The sequence below is a fragment of the Diplotaxodon limnothrissa genome, linkage group LG20 (assembly GCF_057381915.1).
Source record: "Diplotaxodon limnothrissa isolate DT_005_m linkage group LG20, D_limnothrissa_male_GT1.1, whole genome shotgun sequence".
NCBI lineage: Eukaryota > Metazoa > Chordata > Actinopteri > Cichliformes > Cichlidae > Diplotaxodon > Diplotaxodon limnothrissa.
The window spans coordinates 37,324,998-37,344,231 of record NC_140615.1 but is presented as its reverse complement, the minus strand read 5'-3'; the positions used below and the strand labels follow the sequence as shown (position 1 = coordinate 37,344,231).

Below are 19,234 nucleotides of genomic sequence, written 5' to 3'. Positions count from 1 at the left end.
CAGTGGTGACTGACAGGGAACGGAAAGCCACAGCTGTGATAGATGTGGCAATCCCAGCAGACAGTAACATCAGAAATAAGGAGGATGGGGTAAAGGACAGGGCACTGAAGGAAGAAGTGGAGCAAACGTGTAGGAATAAAGCACAAAATGTCTCAGTGGTAATAGGAGCATTAGGAACTGTGAACCCTCAAACTGGAAGAGTGCAATAGGAACAGGATACCCACACACACCACCTCTGAGCTGAACAGCTCAGCTCACAAGTCTTTTTTCAGCGTCCTTCTTCCTGCCAGGAGTATAGGCCTGTGGCTGAGCAGCCTGATTGCAGGGCAGCAGTAGAGTTTCTGCAGCCCTCTCCGGACTCACAGCTCTGCTCCCACAGATCCTCTGCCTCTACCCAGAATTCAGCCTGAAGCCACGAGCTCCCAGCCAGCTGAGCTCATGCTAGCTGCCATCAGGTGAGTGTGGCTCTGGTGGAGTAACAGGAAATAATTGTGTTGCTCAACATTTTCTCACAGCTATTATACTCCAGTGTGAACACAACCGAGAAGCCATGGGATTTCATCATCACACATGATCAGTCACACCTTTTAAACTACTGTGGAGCATGTGATGAGGAAATACTCAAAGGTGGTTTTGATTTTACTGTAAAAACACACTTAAATATCCAGAGATGACATTTCTAACTAATCTTAGATTCTCACTGACTCCAGTCCAACATGCTTTCACTGCCTAACCAATTTTTTGGACAGTTCAAGTCACTTTATGTGTTAAATATGAAATAATTCTTATGACGATGATACTTTTTTGCACTGCGCTGTGGGAGCGTTATGTGGCTGCAGTAAGGAAATCAGATTTCACCAGACTACGTCATGCTCATCTGTGGCTCACACCTGCTCTGGGGCTGCAGCTGATAGGTAAGTTGGTTGATCATGTGACATAAAATGGGTGTCACAGATGTCATGATGTAAAAAACGTCCCGTCTTTACCACAGACCCTGAATGCTGCATTTGTAGACGTGAACAACCTGGACGGCGATACCTGCGCCAGGCTGAGACAGCGTCCACACCCAGCAGGATACGCTCAGAGACTTAGCAGCAGACGGTCGTAATTTGACTCACCTGAACAGGTACGAAAAACAACAACTGATCCAGCAGCCGTTACTGGGACGAGACCAGTACCGGTTACTGGGTCTGCTCAGTGTGTGAGTGCTTAAAACTGAAGTGGCCGTGGGTGTGTAGGCTGTGTGAACGGACTCTGTCAATGTTTAAGTGTTTTCGTGCCTTTGTGAGGATGGTAGTAGTTTTTAACATCTTTTAAATTTCCCAACTTAAATTCGGATGTTTTCAGAGTCACGTCAAAGGAATCTATGTTGGTATTTCAGTGCGTGGCCGTGACAAAAGGTGGAGAGAAAATAAGAAAGAAAAACCACATAAAGCAGGTGAAGCAGCAGGAATGTAAAACAGAGCCAGTCACAGTAGGATGTAGAAAGACGCTGTGCAGTTCCTCAGGAGGTATTCAAATTATGCAGCAACACTTTAAACAGAATCTTTACTCCAGATTAAATATTTAAAACTGAGATATTTTCACGCACGCTGTGTAAACAGGAGCATAAATACCAGCTCCTGTTCACCCAGTCTCTGTTTGGCCAGAATTCTGCCTCTTTGGTGTTCTAACAGGAAAATTAAGGGAGTGTCTCTGAGGAAATCTGTCTGACTCTTCACCAGTTGGTCTTAGAACTGAAGAAGCTTCTTAAAGGAAACTTAAAGAAGTCCAGACACTTTTCTTTCCAAGATCCTTGGATTATTTCCATGAAAATATTCCAAATTCAAGGGTGCTGAGTTGGAAACGTGATTGGACTCACACTTATTAATGGTCCAGCTGAGCTGAAAGACTTTATTCAGGATACATATGTGGTGTTTATTTAAAACATGCTGAAAGTGAAAGTTTTGCAGATGAGCTTCAGCACTGGTTCGTATCCATGGACGTTTGAGAAAACCAGGTGTGTAAAATGCAAAATGATTTCTGCATTTTTCTGCCTGCCTCCTCATTTTGAAGTCGGCCGTGTCTTTGTTCCCTTCTTGATTCATATTTTCAACCATTTTTATTCTTTTGTCTGCCTTTGAGGTCAGTTTGTGCCAAACTGGCATTCAGTCTATTTATCATTAACAGACCTGTTTGAGAACTTATTTTGGTTTCATTGTGTCTCTTTCTGGATGAAAGAAGCTTTAAAGTCATGCGATTTGTGCTTTTCGACCAGTGTTAAGCATTAACTTGTTAATAATTGGTGAATTTGACCTCACCAGCTGAAACATTCAGAGCCGAGTCACCGGCTAACCTGGAAACTGCTGCTGAGTTCACATGTATGCTGCTTCACGCCTGAACAAAGTGAGAAACCAGCAATGGTACAGTGAGGTTGGTGTGTCTTGAACTCTCTAACTGGGACTGTTAACGGAGCCTTAAAAACAGGAACGATTTATGAATTTCCATTTTAGAGTCATGATGAATCTGGATGTGTATAAATATGTGGAACAAACTATGAAGACAAGGAATCTTATGTGTTTCTCTCTGATGCCAGTGAATGGTAATGAGTAGAGTTCATGTTCTGGTGACAGGACTCTCTGTGGCGGCAGTGATGATGGCAGGAGGAAGTCGAATTGCACAACTATCTGTCGAGGTGGAGAGGAGGTCGGGGTGGATAAATGGGCTGACTAGAAATTGAACGTTAACGGTGGCATCTGTTGGTTTTCTATTGCTGCTTGTAATCTTTTATAACCTTAACTGAACATTTCATAGTGTTTAATCCAACTCACGAGTATTTTTATGCTTAAATCTAACAAGTGAGTAAAAAATTAAACCCATTGGAGTTGAAATGTTAGCCAGCACCTCCTGCACGCCTTGACCTTCCTAACACAGACATTGAAAGTCTCTGAAATGCACCGTTATTTACTGGCAACCCATAAAACTCCAGTGGTGCATATCAGGGAGGGGCAGGTAGCTGCCATTGAAGCTAGCTCTTAGCATTGATCTTCTAAGATTAGATGCTTCAAACACATCAGATGTCGGACCTTGTGTCCTTGAATTCAAAACCCCCTTAAATGCAGGTGTGTCCTACCAGAGCGCAGCACTCACACAGATCCTTTCTTAAAACTCATAAACAGAAAGAACAATAAAGCAGGCCACACAACACATGAACTATGCTGCCGTTTACCCAACGGTTTATTCCAAGGAGTTTGGAGCCGTTCACAGAATTTAAAGTCAGTTCTGGATATTTTACTGATTCGGTCAGAGCAGAGAGAGACGTGGCGCTCAGAGTCCTGACATCAAAGCTGTGGGACAGAAAGACGACAACCGTAAATAACAAAGATGGCCACGTGAGACTTTTTCCTGGTAACCACACAAGTTAAATTAAATGTAGGCGATACTTTAAAATAACAACTGAAATAAGGCTTTTCAAAACACCTGCTGAGCGGCGACACTTGTTTCTAGAACTTTTGTGGCAGTGACTACAAAGTAAGCCCCTCCTCCTTTCCCTGCAAAGTGCTGTTAACCCTGCAGGACTTCCTGGTTAAATAACATCAAAATCAACTTTGTGCTGTCACTCATTGTGAGGCTCTTCTGCATTTCAAATGGCACACCTTGCTCCAGGGCTCCTCGTCTAACACTTTCTCAGGCCGAATGAGTCTTTCAACCAAGTGTCAGAAACGGTGAAGCGAGTGTTTTAATTCTATGTTCAGTCTGAAAGCTAAGGCTGATTAGTTTACGCAGTTTTAAATCAAACTGTGTTTGTACTCGAAAGCAGCTCGATGACTGTGTAGCCAGAAGCTTAATTCCACAAAGTTCCCCTGGTTGTGAAAGGTGGTTGGGGTGGTGGCTGCAATATGATACTGTTTGTTTTGCCAACACAGGATTTTAAGGCCTTATGTCCTCTGATACAAAAACATCCTCGTCCACAGCCTGAAAAATAACCCAAGTCTGAATTGAACCTTCAAAGTGCTCAACTTGGCAAAGCAACTTGTAAACTGTTGCTCGCCTTGTGCTGTAATCTCGTATCGTGCAGGTTAGTGAGGGTTGTTGTCGTCAGTCAGGTAGGTCGGTGTGTAGAAATCTGGTGTACTGAGGGAGTCACTCGACCGGTCGCACCGCATTTACGCCTGGGAGGGGCGGAGTGAAGACATCTGAAGAGTCACAGCTGGGCTGACTGACTGTTAACTAACCCGACCACAGCGAGTAACCACTTCACTTTAATTCCTGCAGGTTCCTCATTTTATTATTAGCAACAGGCAGCCACTCGGCATATACATCTCTACTCATTCGCTCTGTTTGTGCCTCCTATAAGGTCATGTTATAGTGAGAAGTCATGGACAGAGTGTGTTTGTGTATTTAATATTGATATGGGTTCAACTTTAAAAAGGCTGCATTAAAAACAGTTTAATCAAATGTTTCAGGTCCAGGAAAATGAAAGTACGACCTACGACTCAGGCTCTCGCGTCACTGTGAAGGAATTTTGACCTGCTCGTCTTTACAGCCTTGCTCCAGTTCACTGACGTTTCTGAGCAGTGATTTATGCACAGCTGTATTGCACAGCTTGGCTTGGTTTTTCCATGATGACCGAACTCCTGCGCTTTGGTCTTGTCTGTTCCAAAGGTCTTGTTGTTTGTTCAGATTTGCATTTGCTTTGCAGACCTTTGAACGTTTAACATGTTAAACGTCTGACCTTGGACTGAATCCTGGAAGACTGTGACACTGTTAACATACAGCTGACACTCAAACTGCCAGACCTTCTGTTTGTATGGAGACGCTCACATTTACACCTACGGCTGATTTAGAGTAATCTTGTGACTGTAAATGTTAACTGATGACCTGGATAGTTCTGCTGTCAGCGTATGAAAAAGTAGCATCAGAGGGCGATGAAAATCGTATTGCACAAGGATGCGCTGTATCACAAAGAGCTGCAGTAGCTCGGCACACTCTCGAGGAACAGCAGTATTAAACACGGCAGCAGTTTTTTTTTCTTTATGGCTCAAACAAAAAACAGAATTTTCATGATCAAAACTATTGAAATGGAGTGAAAATGTGCAACAATAAAATAATTTAAAGTGTGTCAGCAAACAAACAGCTTTTCTGCACACAGGCCTGAGCATGCTGTCACTCGTCCATCAGACCAGTCAGACCAGTCAGCTCTGCTGGCAGACGACTCCTCCACACTCACACTGTCTCATGTTTCTCCGTCACACTCATGAGTTATGAAAGGATGTTTACAGGCCAAGATTAAGCTGGTGTTTAAAATCAAGCGGCACACTTCCTGCTCTCATTCTCAGCTGTACAAACTTGCTTTTGTGTCTCCTCCCCTGAAGACTGTTGAACATTTCCCCTTTTCCTCTGCAGTCATGAGGCTGATGTGGAGTTTCTCTCTGTCCCAGCAGCCTCACTCTCTCGTCCTCTTTCTCCATGTAGTTGCTCCTGTGAGCTGACGCTGGTGTGTCAGTTAAGCATCACTGACTCACCTTGCTGTTTCACCTGTGTAGTCATTAAATCTGGGAACACGTTTGCTTTGCAGCAGGGCCTCGCTCGTCGCCATTAGGACGATGCAGATGAGGATCAGACTAAATAACAGAAGCACCTGTCTGTGTGATGTATGGTTATAATGAAGATGCCTTCACAGCTTGGCTCACTGCCCTTGAGTGCCCCAGAACAGTCACATGTCATAAACAAGTTTTACTACCAAAAAGATTCTCAAACATTTAAAAAAGACAATATTTACTCCACCAGCTACTTCTGCTGCATTTTTTTTACGTCAGAATTTTTGAAATATTAAAAATGAGGAAAAAACTAAAGGTTTAAAAAAGTGTACAAAGAGTAGTATTTTCATCCAAGATGTAGTGAGGTAGAAGTAATACTATATGAATGTTTAAAGTAAAACTGCATTAGTTGTTCAGGAGTGTACACTCCCAACAATCTGGGAGCAACCTCTTGATGAGACAGTGAAGGCTGCCCTCAGGACCTCCTCCCACATCTGGATCAGGGCAGTGACCTCAGTGACCTCGTGGACTGTTTGTGGCACCCAGAGGTTCTTGGTTGGTTTCAGATCTGGGGAATATGAGGCAGTGGAGGAACCCAGAGTGCACTGCATTAGCAGAAGGGTAATGATGTCATTCCCGCATCTAAAAGCAGTCGGGATCTGTCTGCTCTTCCAAGAATATGCAGGATAAGGACGTGCCTCCTCAGGCCTCCACTGACGCTGGATGATGCATAAAACTTTCCTCAACGCCTCCAGACTCTCATGTCTTCCACATGTGTCAGACCTGCCAGTCCTGTTGATGTGTGGTGAATGCCATTAAAGCTGGGCTATAAGCCACTTTGTAGTGAAAAAATTGGGCCGCGAGGTGAAAAAGGTTAAGAACCCCTGATATAGACGATTTGAAAGTGCACAAAAAATGCAGCGCCAAAAAGTTGGTTCTGTTCATCTGGACGTAGCGCTTTCATTGGGAGAAACGTTTCGTCACTCATCCAGTGACTTCTTCAGTCTCAGATGACTGCAGGCTTCCAACCTTATAAACAGTACATTTGAACAATGACTGAAATCAGCCCACTGAAGGAACAATGGGCTGTGAGGTCAGTTCCTTGATCATTAATATGCAAATAACCATGACCGTTGATCAACAACCACTGATCAATGGCCATGAGTACCATTCACAGAGAGTCGGGGAATGGCTGCAGACACAGCACTGTAAGGTGAAAGATGTACCCTTAGGCCCGCTCCTCGACTCAGAAATGCAGTCAGCTGAGACTGAAGAAGTCACTTGGATGAGTAACAAAACATTTCTCCCAGTGAAAACGTTACATCGAGTTAACCAGAATCAACCTTTGGGACCTCTTCAATTCAGTTTCTGACAGGTTGAAGTGATTTTCCTGGCCATGCTTCTTTTCCCTCCTCTCACATAGGAGCAGATATTGGTCCTGCTGCTGACCTTTTGTGTGTCTGTCTTCTCTAACGGTCATGTCATGGACTGTGCTGGGAGGCGCACGGGCCTTCTTGCGATGCAATGAATGGACATGCCATCCTTGAGACGCTGGTGCAGGTAACATCTGACGGTCACTAACAAAACACAAAACTAGAGAGGAAGGAAGAGGAGAGTCATCTGTGAACGCCGCCTGCTAACACATTCGCTTTTGGGACGTTCTCTTGTTGTTGCCTCTCCAGTGCACCTCATGCGTCCAGACTGGACAGACTGATATTCCTCAAGTTTACCTGACTGTGTCGTACTGTGATGGTCAGCTGCTCCCTGAAGTTTTCTGAGCAGTTTTTGTTTCCATTATGAGCTGATATCTGTAACAATGTGACAGAAATTTGGCTCAGTGTAGAAAGTAACTGTAGAACAAGGATCAGCCTGCTGTGTGTCCTGTAATCTCTGTGTTGACTGAATCTGTATTTATCACTGGTCCCTGTTTCATTTAGGATTGTGCTTTCTCATATTTGCAATCAGGTTAAAAATGTAGTCATTTCATATATAGGTTATCAATTTGTGTAACATTTACACTAATAATGTGAGCCAGAGGCTGCGAACAGGAAACGATGATGCGTCGAGTTTGACAGAACTTGTGTAAGAATATCGATAGAAATGGAGACTGTGGGCAGTGTGGTTGTGCCGTGAGTGGCGTTGCTGCTGCACCGTCTTTGTGTGATGGTTGTAAATTGCTTCTGTGTTTCTGCATGTGCAGACAGGAAGTGTGGTTATTAATCTGTAGTGACACCACAGTTACTGTCAGGCCTTGCTCTGTCGTCTTGGCTTTTTGGGGTGATTCATGGCTGCACGCAGGTCGGACCTGCAGGATGGTTGATTGTCATTGGAATCTTTTATTCTCACTATTATATCAAATTTCCAAACTCAAGGCATTGTGAAGACATTCCACAAGTTGGTTTCTTTAGCTTATTCCACGTCAGTGAGAGCTGTGCGTTTTGGACACTGTGCTTTGCATCAGTGACATCGTGCGTCTTTTATTCTTCACAGATCCAACCATGAGGTGGCGCTCTTCTGGTCTTTCCCTCTTCCTTTTGCTCTCCATTTTTGTCTTGAAGTCAGCAACTGAACTCAGGATCTGTGCCTACAACGTGCAGAAATTCGACTCTGCGAAAGCATCAGACGAGAGACTGATGCACTATCTCAAACTGGTAACACACACTTTATTATGCATTTTATATTATATTTTTTCCTGCTGCCGTTATGAATGAATTATTGGCAGAATTGGATCTGTTGCTGTATTTATGACTCGACCTATGACCTTTTTTCTGTGTGCCCATGTGTCTGTCCAGGTCCTGACTCGTTGTGATATCAGCCTCCTACAGCACGTGGTGGATCCAGACGGTCGAGCCATTGAAACGTTGCTGTCTGTGCTCAACAGGTAAACATTCGCTGGAAACTCTGGCTACAGTTTAAACTATCAGCATGAAAATCTTGTCAGCTGAGTTTCAGCCCTTAAAGAGGACTTATTCTACTCATTGCTCATTGGTTGCTAATCGTAAAGAGAAAGTTTGACCATTAGGTAGGTGGGACTTCTGTGGTCTCGGACAGAGACAGTGTGTGCTTGAAATAATCATATGATGATGTCATTATTCACTATTATTGATTATTTGTAGTTCTCCTGGATGTCCCATTCTGCGCTCACTCACCTGACCTGGCAACTTTGTTCTCTCTTCTCAAATAAAACCAGCCATATAATAGTGCAGGGCTCCATAAGATTACCTTGCCTCACATCACTTACATAATTTAGGGTATTTGATTTTTGTAGACCCACTCCCAGAACATTTTGATTACACTTCATATATTTGACAGGAAAAAGTATAAGCAGGAAAAGCATTTTCCAAAATCTTCAGCATGAAGCGAGACTGTGTGAGAGCAAAAGGGAAGTCTGACCCTTTCTAATACAGCAGCTGTGAGCTCTATGAAAACACAGCACGATGGCACTAACAGGTGTCAGCATGATTCAGTTGGCTGTGGCTTACTCCTGTTTTATGTTTGTACTCTGTGTGTACTGACAAAGCTACAGTTCACTACCAGTCAGTGTTTTATGATAACGATGCAAAGAGATTGCTGTATTGCTAAAGAGTACGTGGGCATGTTGCTGACATACAAGACCGTAAACTGCTCGATCTTTTAATATACTCAGCTAGTATTCTAACACTGCTTAACCACAATATGTGCATAATGATGGTCATTATGTGTCTGCTGTCTGCCTTCAACAGGGGATCTGACAGGTACACTGGATTTAATGAGCATGTGAAGTATCATCTAATCATATTCATTAATCCTAATAATCGAAATTTACACCCTTTACTAACCAAAATGCCTGAAATGGCAACACTTTACTTTGGAAAGTCACTATTAGAGAAAATCGGGATGGAAATGTGTCATACAGGTTTATCAGTCCAGTATTTGTTAAAGGGAAAAGCATGAACTGAATGATTCTGATTTAACTCTGAACAACTTGAAAGCCTCCTAGTCAGTAGCAGGGCCTTAAAAAGAGGTTCAAGGGCCACTAGTGACCCTTGAACCTCTTCATGAGCTGAGCTGTTTCTGTCATTTTCATGTCTGCTTATAGAGCGACACGTTAGAAGTTAGTGAGGGCGGTCTCTGCTCATGCACTTACCGTGGGAAAAACCTGGAAACTATTCTAAAGGTCATCAAACCTCATCTTTATTGACACGCATGGAGATGTCAAAACTTGTTGTTATGGTTACGGGGAGGTGGTAAAATGCAGTCTTTATGGGGAAAAGAATAGAAACTAGAATAGAAACACAGAAACTAATATCAATCTAAATGCCAACTCAAGTAACGTTCACTACAACCCTGATTATTATTATTATTATTATTATTATTATTGTTAAATTTGGTAAAAATGTAGCTCCTTTTTAGTCTGAGTGAGGACTCAAAACGCTTGCCTCATTCACACACATTCACACAAGCACTTTCTTCTATGCTTTTCCCATGTAAGTGCTTTCTATCTAACATGAACACATTTCTACTCACAATGGTGAAGTAGCATGGAGACCTGAGCAGCCAAGGATCAAAGCTGTAGTAAATGCAGATGAGCACACATGTGAAAGCACATAACGAAATGTAAATATGTGATGTGTTTATGGACTGCTGACTGTTTAAATTGCAAAAATATTTATCAACTAAGTGGTTACTGTGAAAGGTACTTTTGACTTAACAAAATAAAGTGTTACCCATCAGTGCAGTGTGTCCAAGCTTTGGGTGGGCGCTGTACAAAAAAAACATGCTGTGGGTTCAAGTTGAAGAATAAACATTTTCATGTTTGTTTGTTTTGTAAATTGTACTTTTATTTAGCTAGATGTAAATATCCCAAACTACAAATTTCACGTGCTGAAATATGTCTCATATTTCTGACAGCGTGACTGAAATACTTTCTGTACATGTATAAAGCTTAGTAGGCCGGGTGCTAAGCCCTGGGGAGCTCCACTTCTGGGACTATCACGCTGGACTGTTTTCATGTGCTTTTCTAGTATTAAGACTTCATCTCAAGAAATCTTACTGTCATATTTAACCAAAGTCCCATAATAAAAGTCCATGCAACATTTTCATAAGACTACAGTAGATTAAAGTGCCAAGTTTCAGTATTAATTTTAGTAGCATTACAACAGAAATAGTTTGAAAAGCTTCTAATGTAAGTGGACATGAAATAGTTGCTAAGCGACATTAGGAGTCACAATGTAACGAGAAAAATGGCTACATGAGTTAAAAAAAAAAAAAAAAAAAAAAAAAAAACACAGAATGAAACTACAGCGGTCTCATAAAACAGAAACATTCGATTAAAATGATGGAAAGAGAAGGCGAGGGGAAATGCTCAAAAGCAGCTAAACAGAGCTAAAATAAAATAAAAATAAAAAATACTCCAAATAGAAGTACCTGGATACTATGTTTAGGTGTAGTAAAAATCATGGGACTGGGCTACATTAGCTTTAGTCATGTTAGCATATTATTTAGCATTTCAGGCACAAAAAGCATTAATGTGTTTCTAAAACATGATAATGAGGTTACATGCAGATTTACATACATGCATGTATGACTTCCCACCACGAACACACATGCACAATCTTGGGTTGTGTGTGTGTGTGTGTGTGTGTGTGTGTGTGTGTGTGTTTGTTTGTTTTTTTGAAAGTGTAAATAAAAAGACCATTAAAAAAAGGACATTTCAGTGACTAGGGCACTGGTTACCTAAAAAATGCAATTTGTTTAAATTGTAGGAATGTTGGTATAAATTTGCTTGAACAATGTGAAGAGAGGTGCACGAGGGAGCGTTCATCGAGGCGTGAACTCCAGCAGAGCAGATCACTGGGATAAATCTGACTTTAGCTTCCTTGTTTCTCTGAAAGAACAATGAGGACTGCTCTGTAATGCTCACCTGATGGCTTCATAAGCCCCAGCGGTCCTTGTGCTCCTCTGTTCACATTGATGTTTTGGCGGGCTCATGTATTGCGTACTGTGTGACGTGCAGCTCCTTTCTCTGCTGCGTTTTTCCACATTCTTGTCTCCTTCTCTGCGTTGAGGTATGACGAGTACGACTACGAGGCAGTGGCCAGTGAGAGTTTGGGAAACTCTCCTGACGACAAGCAGAAGTATGTTTTCATCTACAGGTAAGACATGGCTGTGGTCAGTGGCGGTCCTAGCCTGTTTGGCGCCCCGGGCGAACACTCCCTCTGGCCTGTATTGCCTGCATCTTTTGCTCGTTTCTCTTCGCTTCTTTTCTATTATTTCTAAACTGAGCACCTGATGGCTTTCAACTTTTCTTGTCCATCTTCCATTGGTTTTAATTTTGCCCTCCAGTATGAACACAAATCCACCAACTCGAGGATCACCACAACATGATCTAACACACCTACACCTTAGTTCACAGATTCACTTTGTCTAAGGTTTATTTCTGGGATTTCACACAACCCAGGATTCAGATCATGAATACATAATGTGTGTGAGACTTTAAATCATCAAACTATAAAATATAAATTTTAAATTGTTATTGACCCTTTACCCCTGGTCCTAAAGTGTAGATTTATTTTCTTACTCTTCTTATATTTATTGTTTGTTTACTTGCACTGCTGTAACTGGAGCCTCGTCGTCTCGTCTCTCTATATACTGGACTGTATGGTAAATGGCCTGTATTTGTATAGCGCTTTACACATCCAGTCATTCACCCATTCACACTGGTGATGGCAGTTACATTGTAGCCACAGCCACCCTGGGGCGCACTGACAGAGGCGAGGCTGCCGGACACTGGCGCCACCGGGCCCTCTGACCACCACCAGTAGGCAATGGGTGAAGTGTCTTGCCCAATGAGTACAAGCAATTTTTCTTTTTTGTTTTTCCTTTCCGAACACCCTGTTCGAACATAAGAGTGTCCATAAGTTCACGTGGCACCAGGACGCTCTAGGCCGTAGGTCGATGATCGATTTTGTAATCGTATCAGCAGACCTGCGACCATATGTTCTGGACACTCTGGTAAAGAGAGGGGCTGAGCTGTCAACTGATCACCACCTGGTGGTGAGTTGGATCAGGTGGCGGGGGAGGACGCTGGACAGACCTGGTGCACCTAAACGCGTAGTGAGGGTGTGCTGGGAACGTCTAGCAGAGGCCCCAGTCCGCGAGATCTTCAACGCACACCTCCGGCAGAGCTTCAACAGCATTCCGAGGGAGACTGGGGACATTGAGTCCGAATGGACCATGTTCAGCGTCTCCACTGCCGAAGCTGCTGCATTGAGCTGCGGCCACAAGGTGGTTGGTGCCTGCCGTGGTGGTAATCCCCGAACCAAATGGTGGACACCAGAGGTGAAGGGAGCCACCAGGCTGAAGAAGGAGTCCTATCGGGCTTGGTTAGCCTGTGGGACTCCGGAGGCAGCCGACAGGTATCGACAGGCCAAGCGGAATGCGGCTCGGGCAGTGGCTGAAGCAAAAACTCGGGTGTGGGAGGAGTTCGGAGAGGCCATGGAAAAAGACTTTCGGACTGCCTCGAAGAGATTCTGGCAAACCGTCAGACGTCTCAGGAGGGGAAAGCGGTGCTCTACCTGCACTGTGTATAGTGCTGGCGGAGCGCTGCTGACGTCGACTGAGAAAATTGTCAGGCGGTGGAAGGAATACTTCGAGGACCTCCTTAATCCCACTGACACGTCTTCCGAGGAGGAAGCAGAGTCTGGGGATGAGGGGAATGACCCGCCAATTTCCGGGGGCGAGGTCACTGAGGCAGTTAAACAACTCCTTGGTGGCAGAGCCCCTGGTGGACGTTGTAGGGCTGTCCTGGTTGACACGCCTCTGCAATGTTGCGTGGAGATCAGGGGCAGTACCTGTGGACTGGCAGACCGGGGTGGTGGTCCCCATCTTTAAGAAAGGGGACCGGAGGGTGTGTTCCAACTACAGGGGGATCACACTCCTCAGCCTCCCTGGGAAAGTCTATGCCAGGGTGCTGGAAAGGAGAGTTCGTCCGTTAGTCGAACCTCGGATACAGGAGGAACAATGCGGTTTTCGTCCTGGTCGCGGAACACTGGACCAGCTCTTTATCCTCTCCAGGATACTTGAGGGTGCATGGGAGTTTGCCCAACCAGTCTACATGTGTTTTGTGGACTTGGAGAAGGCATTCGACCGTGTCCCTCGGGGTGTCCTGTGGGAGGTGTTGCGGGAATATGGGGTGTCTGGCCCATTGCTACGGGCCATTCGATCCCTATACAACCGTTGCAAGAGCTTGGTTTGCATTGCCGGCAATAAGTCGGACTCGTTCCCGGTGGGTGATGGGCTCCGCCAGGGCTGCCCTTTGTCTCCGGTTCTGTTCATAATTTTTATGGACAGGATTTCTAGGCGCAGCCAGGTGGCGGAGGGCTTTCGCTTTGGTGGCCTCAGAATCTCATCTCTGATTTTTGCAGATGATGTGGTTCTGTTGGCTTCATCGGGTGAGGGCCTCCAGCTCGCACTGGAACTGTTCGCAGCCGAGTGTGAAGCAGCGGGAATGAGGATCAGCACCTCCAAATCTGAGGCCATGGTTCTCAGCCGGAAAAGGGTGGAGTGCCCACTCCGGGTCGGGGATGAGTTCCTGCCCCAAGTGGAGGAGTTCAAGTATCTCGGGGTCTTGTTCGCGAGTGATGGGAGAAGGGAGCCGGAGATCGACAGACGGATTGGGGCTGCAGCTGCAGTAATGCGGACGCTGCACCGGTCCGTCGTGGTGAAGAGGGAGCTGAGTGTAAAAGCGAAGCTCTCAATTTACCGGTCGATCTACGTCCCTACCCTCACCTATGGCCACGAGCTGTGGGTAGTGACCGAAAGAACGAGATCGCGGATACAAGCGGCAGAAATGAGCTTCCTCCGAAGGGTGGCTGGCCTCTCCCTTAGAGATAGGGTGAGAAGTTCGGCCATCCGGGAGGGGCTCAGAGTAGAGCAGCTGCTGCTCCACATCGAAAGGAGCCAGCTGAGGTGGTTCGGGCATCTGACAAGGATGCCCCCTGGGCGCCTCCTGGGTGAGGTGTTCCAGGCATGTCCCACCGGGAGGAGGCCCCGGGGCAGACCCAGGACACGCTGGAGAGATTATATCTCTCGGCTGGCCTGGGAACGCCTTGGTGTTCCCCCGGATAAGCTGGAGGAGGTGGCTGGGGAGAGGGAGGTCTGGGCCTCTTTGCTTAGGCTGCTGCCCCCGCGACCCGGCCCCGGACAAAGCGGATGAAGATGGATGGATGGATGGATGGATGGATGGTTTTTCCTTTTTTTTTTTTTTTTTTTTTGCCGATGCCCGTGATGCCGCCCCCACCACGATCCCGCCCCGGGCAACCACCCGTGTCGCCCGTATCAAAAACCGCTACCGGCTGTGGTCCAGGACTGGAAAAAGACCTCTCTGTGTTGGCTTCATCCTGCTGCTCTGGTGTTTGTTGCTTGTAGGCTACAAGATTGTTTGCAGTACGTGAACACCAACTGTGATTCGGCGATCTCTTGCTGATTTGAACTGTAAAGTGTAGACGAGCGTCTGTGCTTCACAGCTACTGTTAAAGTACATTAATCAAATGCAACATTTAAAATTGTCCAGCTTTGGATAAAGCGTGACCTCGCCGTCACTTTCACCCTGCCACTTAATCGTCATGAAGGAGGGGCTGAACAAAAATTAGATTAACCAGGGGTCACATGCTGCTCGTACCAATGATTAAACAGCATTTAATCTTTTCTTCTCCAAACAGGATGCAGACGGTGAACGTGACGGGTCAATACCAGTACAGGAGCCAGCAGTCGTTTGTCAGAGAGCCTTTTGTGGTTCGCTTCCAAAGCAAGAATGCATGTTAGTGCATAAGAAAACATTTTGAATGCTTTTCTTCTTAGTTTCAGATTTAAACTAAAACGGTGCCCTTCATTCTTCTCTTTTTTCTTTCTCTTCTTGTTTTTCCTTTTCTCTTTCCACCCGGCAGCGATCGGGGAGTTTATCTTGGTCCCTCTCCACAGTGAGCCCAGCAAGGCCGTCCAGGAGATCAACAAGCTTTACGACGTCTTTGTGGAAGTCAGCAAGAAATGGAACAACACGGTGCGAAAACTCATCTAATAACAGGCTTATCAGAACAGATGTGACAGAGAACTTTTTTCTGATTTTCACATAATCCGTGTTTGTAAAGGTCTGCTTTAAAATGGAAAATGACTTTATTCACATAGAGCCTTTCAAGGAATCCAAGGTCACTTTATACACAAAAGTCAAAAACCACTGACTTTGAAACCATAGCCTGACTCTGCACTCAGGATTTTGAAGCCTCGGTATCAGCACTTTACCATCTGCAGTGTTGTTGGATAATTTATTTGCAGGCAAAAGTGTCCGTATTTAGACAGAAGATGTCAGGTTTATCAGCAAGCTTTAACTTGGAAATATAAAAATAAATAGAAGCACTGACTTCATCAAGATGCAGATATTTATAGAGACTAAAAGCATTTATGCATGTCTTTTAAATGTAAACATTTTTACCCCTGGGCTGTAAATGGTGTATTGTCATCACCCCACCGGGCAGGACGAACACGCGAGTTTGTGAATGTGATAACTTGAGAACAAGGCGATGTAGGAGTTTCAGATTGAAACCACAGGTGCATCTGCTTGGAGGCTGAGAGGCAGCACTGGCCTTCACAGCAGGATTTAAAAAACTGGTGAAGTTTTACTGTGGGATTCTTTGGAGGCTGACTCACTCGCTTTGTTGTGTGTGTAGAATGTGATGTTCCTGGGAGATTTCCATGCCAGCTGTGCGTATGTGAAACGAAGTGACAGGAAAAACATACGGCTGTTCATGAAGTCGGAGTTCTCCTGGCTGATCAGAAACCGAGAGGACACCACTGTCACCGACGCAACCAGCTGTGCATACGACAGGTGTGTGCTGACAAAACTGTGGATTAATATATAACAGCTGGTGAATGTAGAGAGTTACCTGCTGGATGTCAGCTACAGTTAATCTTATTGTTATTAATCTAACTTTAAAGGTTCATGTGTGGATGAGTTTTATGTTCTTGCATTTAATTTTAATGGTTTAGTTTGTGTGTGTTTGAACAGAAAATAATGTGTGTGTGTGTGTGTGTGTGCGCGCAGGATTGTTGTGCATGGAGAACCCTTCCTGAGGGCAATCAAGCCATTCTCTGCAAAAGTCTTTGATCTCGGAGCGGAGTTCAAAATGTCCAGGAGCGAGGTAACTGATCACATGACACCACATATATACTGGTCACATTTAATAGGTCTAATAAAACACAATCACAGCCTTCCTGAAGCATTTGGAAGCGTCAGAGTTTGTTACAGTCTTTATAGTTATAGTTCCTGCCCAGCAGGACAAACGCTGCTGTCTGTCTTCAGTGTGGGTTATGATCATCTGCTGATTATGCTGACATTTGGCTGCTTGTAGTCTTCTTGACATATTTTCTTTTTTTTTTTTTTTTTTTTTGACACTGCATTATGTCTGAAAGCATGAAATTGATATTTAAGAATCCTCTGCAGCGCCCTCTAGTGTGCAGACATAGACAGTTTGTTTACTCATTAACGGTCTGTAAAAGTCTTATCATATCAAACATATAAAATTTAACTCTGAATCATTTGGATTTGCAATAATTTGGTACACGTCTGAAAAGGAAGTTTGATAAATTAGAACATCTTAGTGGGTTCAATTTATCTACATGTTTATTTTAAAGTTATGAGTAATTTGTATTTTAGGATGATGGCACATCAGTAGTTTCTTGAGCTGTAATGAGAGTACGTGCGAAGCCTGAGCCCTCAAACAGATACACTGCATGATAAAGGAGTCTGATGTTTTTCCTGTTTTTAGCTGACAAGAGTGTGCTGTAACACATCTGCTTCAAGGTTTCATGTCTTGTGCATTCAGATCATTCTCTGTAAACAGATGTTTGTGTGGGAAAATTCCACTACGTCAGCTTTGAGTACTCGGAGCAGAAAAGCCTATTTAAGAACCGGTCTATTTACCATTCTGAAATATTCAGACCAGTCCGTCTGGCACCAACAACCACAGCAGGTTTCAACGTCACTTAAAGCCCCTTCCTTGCTCATCCTGATGCTCTGTTTGAGCTGCTGCCGTGTGACTGATCACATCTGTGTTAACGAGCAGCTCAACACTTTGCTAGGTATACCTAATAAAGTGGCCACTCATTATGTAGAAATTATATTATTTGATCCGTAAGATTAATTGATACATGTGGAATAATGAATGTGTATACTACTTTAATATTGTAAGCACTGATCTGTTGCTGGGTAGCTTTATCTATAATAATACAGCATCTGAAAAAACGGTATTTAAATCCAAAATATAGAAAGCTGCACAACATAGTTTTGGATTTCTTCCTCCTTTTTTAAAAAATAAATGTCATTTTTAAGTGATCGGCTTTTATCCTCATTCTCAGGCCGGGTTTGCCAGGACACCTTAAATATCTGTCACCTTTTCCTGTGTGTCCTGTTAAAACAGCCGATGTAAATACTGTTTGATGATGTCTGACTCTGACTTCCATTGCTTCTGTCTGCCAGGTGGTGCAGCTGAGCGACCATTACCCAGTGGAAGTGGTATTAAAGAGCTCCGCCCTCTTCCTTCAGGCCACGCCCCTCCTGAGCCTAATAAGTGCCTCTGTGATCCTCTGGTCCTTCCTCTCTGCCCTGTGATCATCCCAGGCTCTGAATGCTTTATATACTCGTTTGTCTTTTTTTTTTATTCCAAAACCAGTTCACCTTCTAGCTGTGCCAGGATCACTCGGCGCTGTCCGTTCTTTTAACACGGGTTTATTTTATAGTCCCAGCTCTACTGCTCTTAGACCAAAGTGAAGTGACTGAGCAGCGAGGCAGCTCCAGGAACAGAATGTGTAAAATTTTAAAACAAAAATTCAAATATGAGACTTTCAGGGTTTTTGGTGCTGATTTTAAAATATTTTAAATTAAGGTTTTTGCATGAAGACAAAAGTGCATCCAACAGTCTTGTTTGTTATGAGGTGAAAATGTAATCTGATTTTATTTTTTAGGAGTTCTTTGTTTTCTTCTTCCTTCCATCTTTTTCTTGATGTGTCCCCCTCGGGTCTGTACAGAAACTGATGTAAATATTTAGAATTCCTCTGAAAATGTTAAGATTTTCATTGCTTGAGTTTTATAAAATTCAGTAAAGTTTTTTTTAATAGTAAAATAAAATTTAAAAAACATTCTTAAGATGTTGTTATTTTGGGACGAGCTGCCTGCATTGATACAGGTTCACCTGAAAACACCACAGGGATGGATCGATTACTAAATGAGTTAAAGGGTTTCAAAAAAATCATCGGTCTGTCATTTTTCCTCAGCAGACAGGTGTTGAACGTTCTCCTGTTTTTACCTTGAAGCGACTGTTGTTGTGAATTGGAATTAAAACTGAGCAGAACGCGTCTTATCCTGCATTTCTTCTTACTGCAGTAAGAAAACACTTCATCCACCACAAAGTTTTTAAGGATGTATTTCAAATTGATTTGCTGATCCTATCACCTTTGATTATTTGTATATCAGTGAAAGAACATTAGTATGTCAGTCTGAAATTCACTTAATCACAAAACTAATCTGTTGATTGGGATTATGGAGACATTTTATTTTTATAACACTCCTTAATCTCATGAGCATCAATGAGATTAGTGAGTGTCGTGGCATAATACCTTTCCAGCACACTTCACTTTTTCCTGACTGCAGCCTGCATCGATCAGTGCTTTGGGCTCGGGGGATC

At 43.8% G+C, this 19,234-nt stretch overlaps 1 protein-coding gene across 1 annotated transcript; it reads left to right on the top strand.

Annotated features, from left to right (window-relative positions):
- The first annotated feature begins 1,086 nt into the window (after window positions 1–1,086).
- LOC146611429 (deoxyribonuclease-1-like) lies at window positions 1,087–18,191 on the top strand. Its single transcript, XM_085345079.1, has 10 exons — window positions 1,087–1,126; window positions 8,010–8,170; window positions 8,312–8,400; window positions 9,242–9,253; window positions 11,567–11,653; window positions 15,221–15,318; window positions 15,446–15,558; window positions 16,223–16,380; window positions 16,597–16,693; window positions 18,031–18,191. The coding sequence occupies exons 2-10, from the start codon at window positions 8,018–8,020 to the stop codon at window positions 18,160–18,162; spliced, it is 939 nt and encodes a 312-aa protein (XP_085201205.1). The 5' UTR covers window positions 1,087–1,126; window positions 8,010–8,017; the 3' UTR covers window positions 18,163–18,191.
- Window positions 18,192–19,234: the final 1,043 nt, after the last annotated feature.

Excerpts from the sequence above, each read along its gene's own strand:
- LOC146611429 (XM_085345079.1), top strand. The coding sequence starts at position 8,018 with ATGAGGTGGCGCTCTTCTGGTCTTTCCCTCTTCCTTTTGCTCTCCATT. Across the intron at positions 16,381-16,596 it reads ACCAGCTGTGCATACGACAG|GATTGTTGTGCATGGAGAAC; the intron begins GTGTGTGCTGAC and ends GTGTGCGCGCAG. Across the intron at positions 16,694-18,030 it reads TCAAAATGTCCAGGAGCGAG|GTGGTGCAGCTGAGCGACCA; the intron begins GTAACTGATCAC and ends TCTGTCTGCCAG.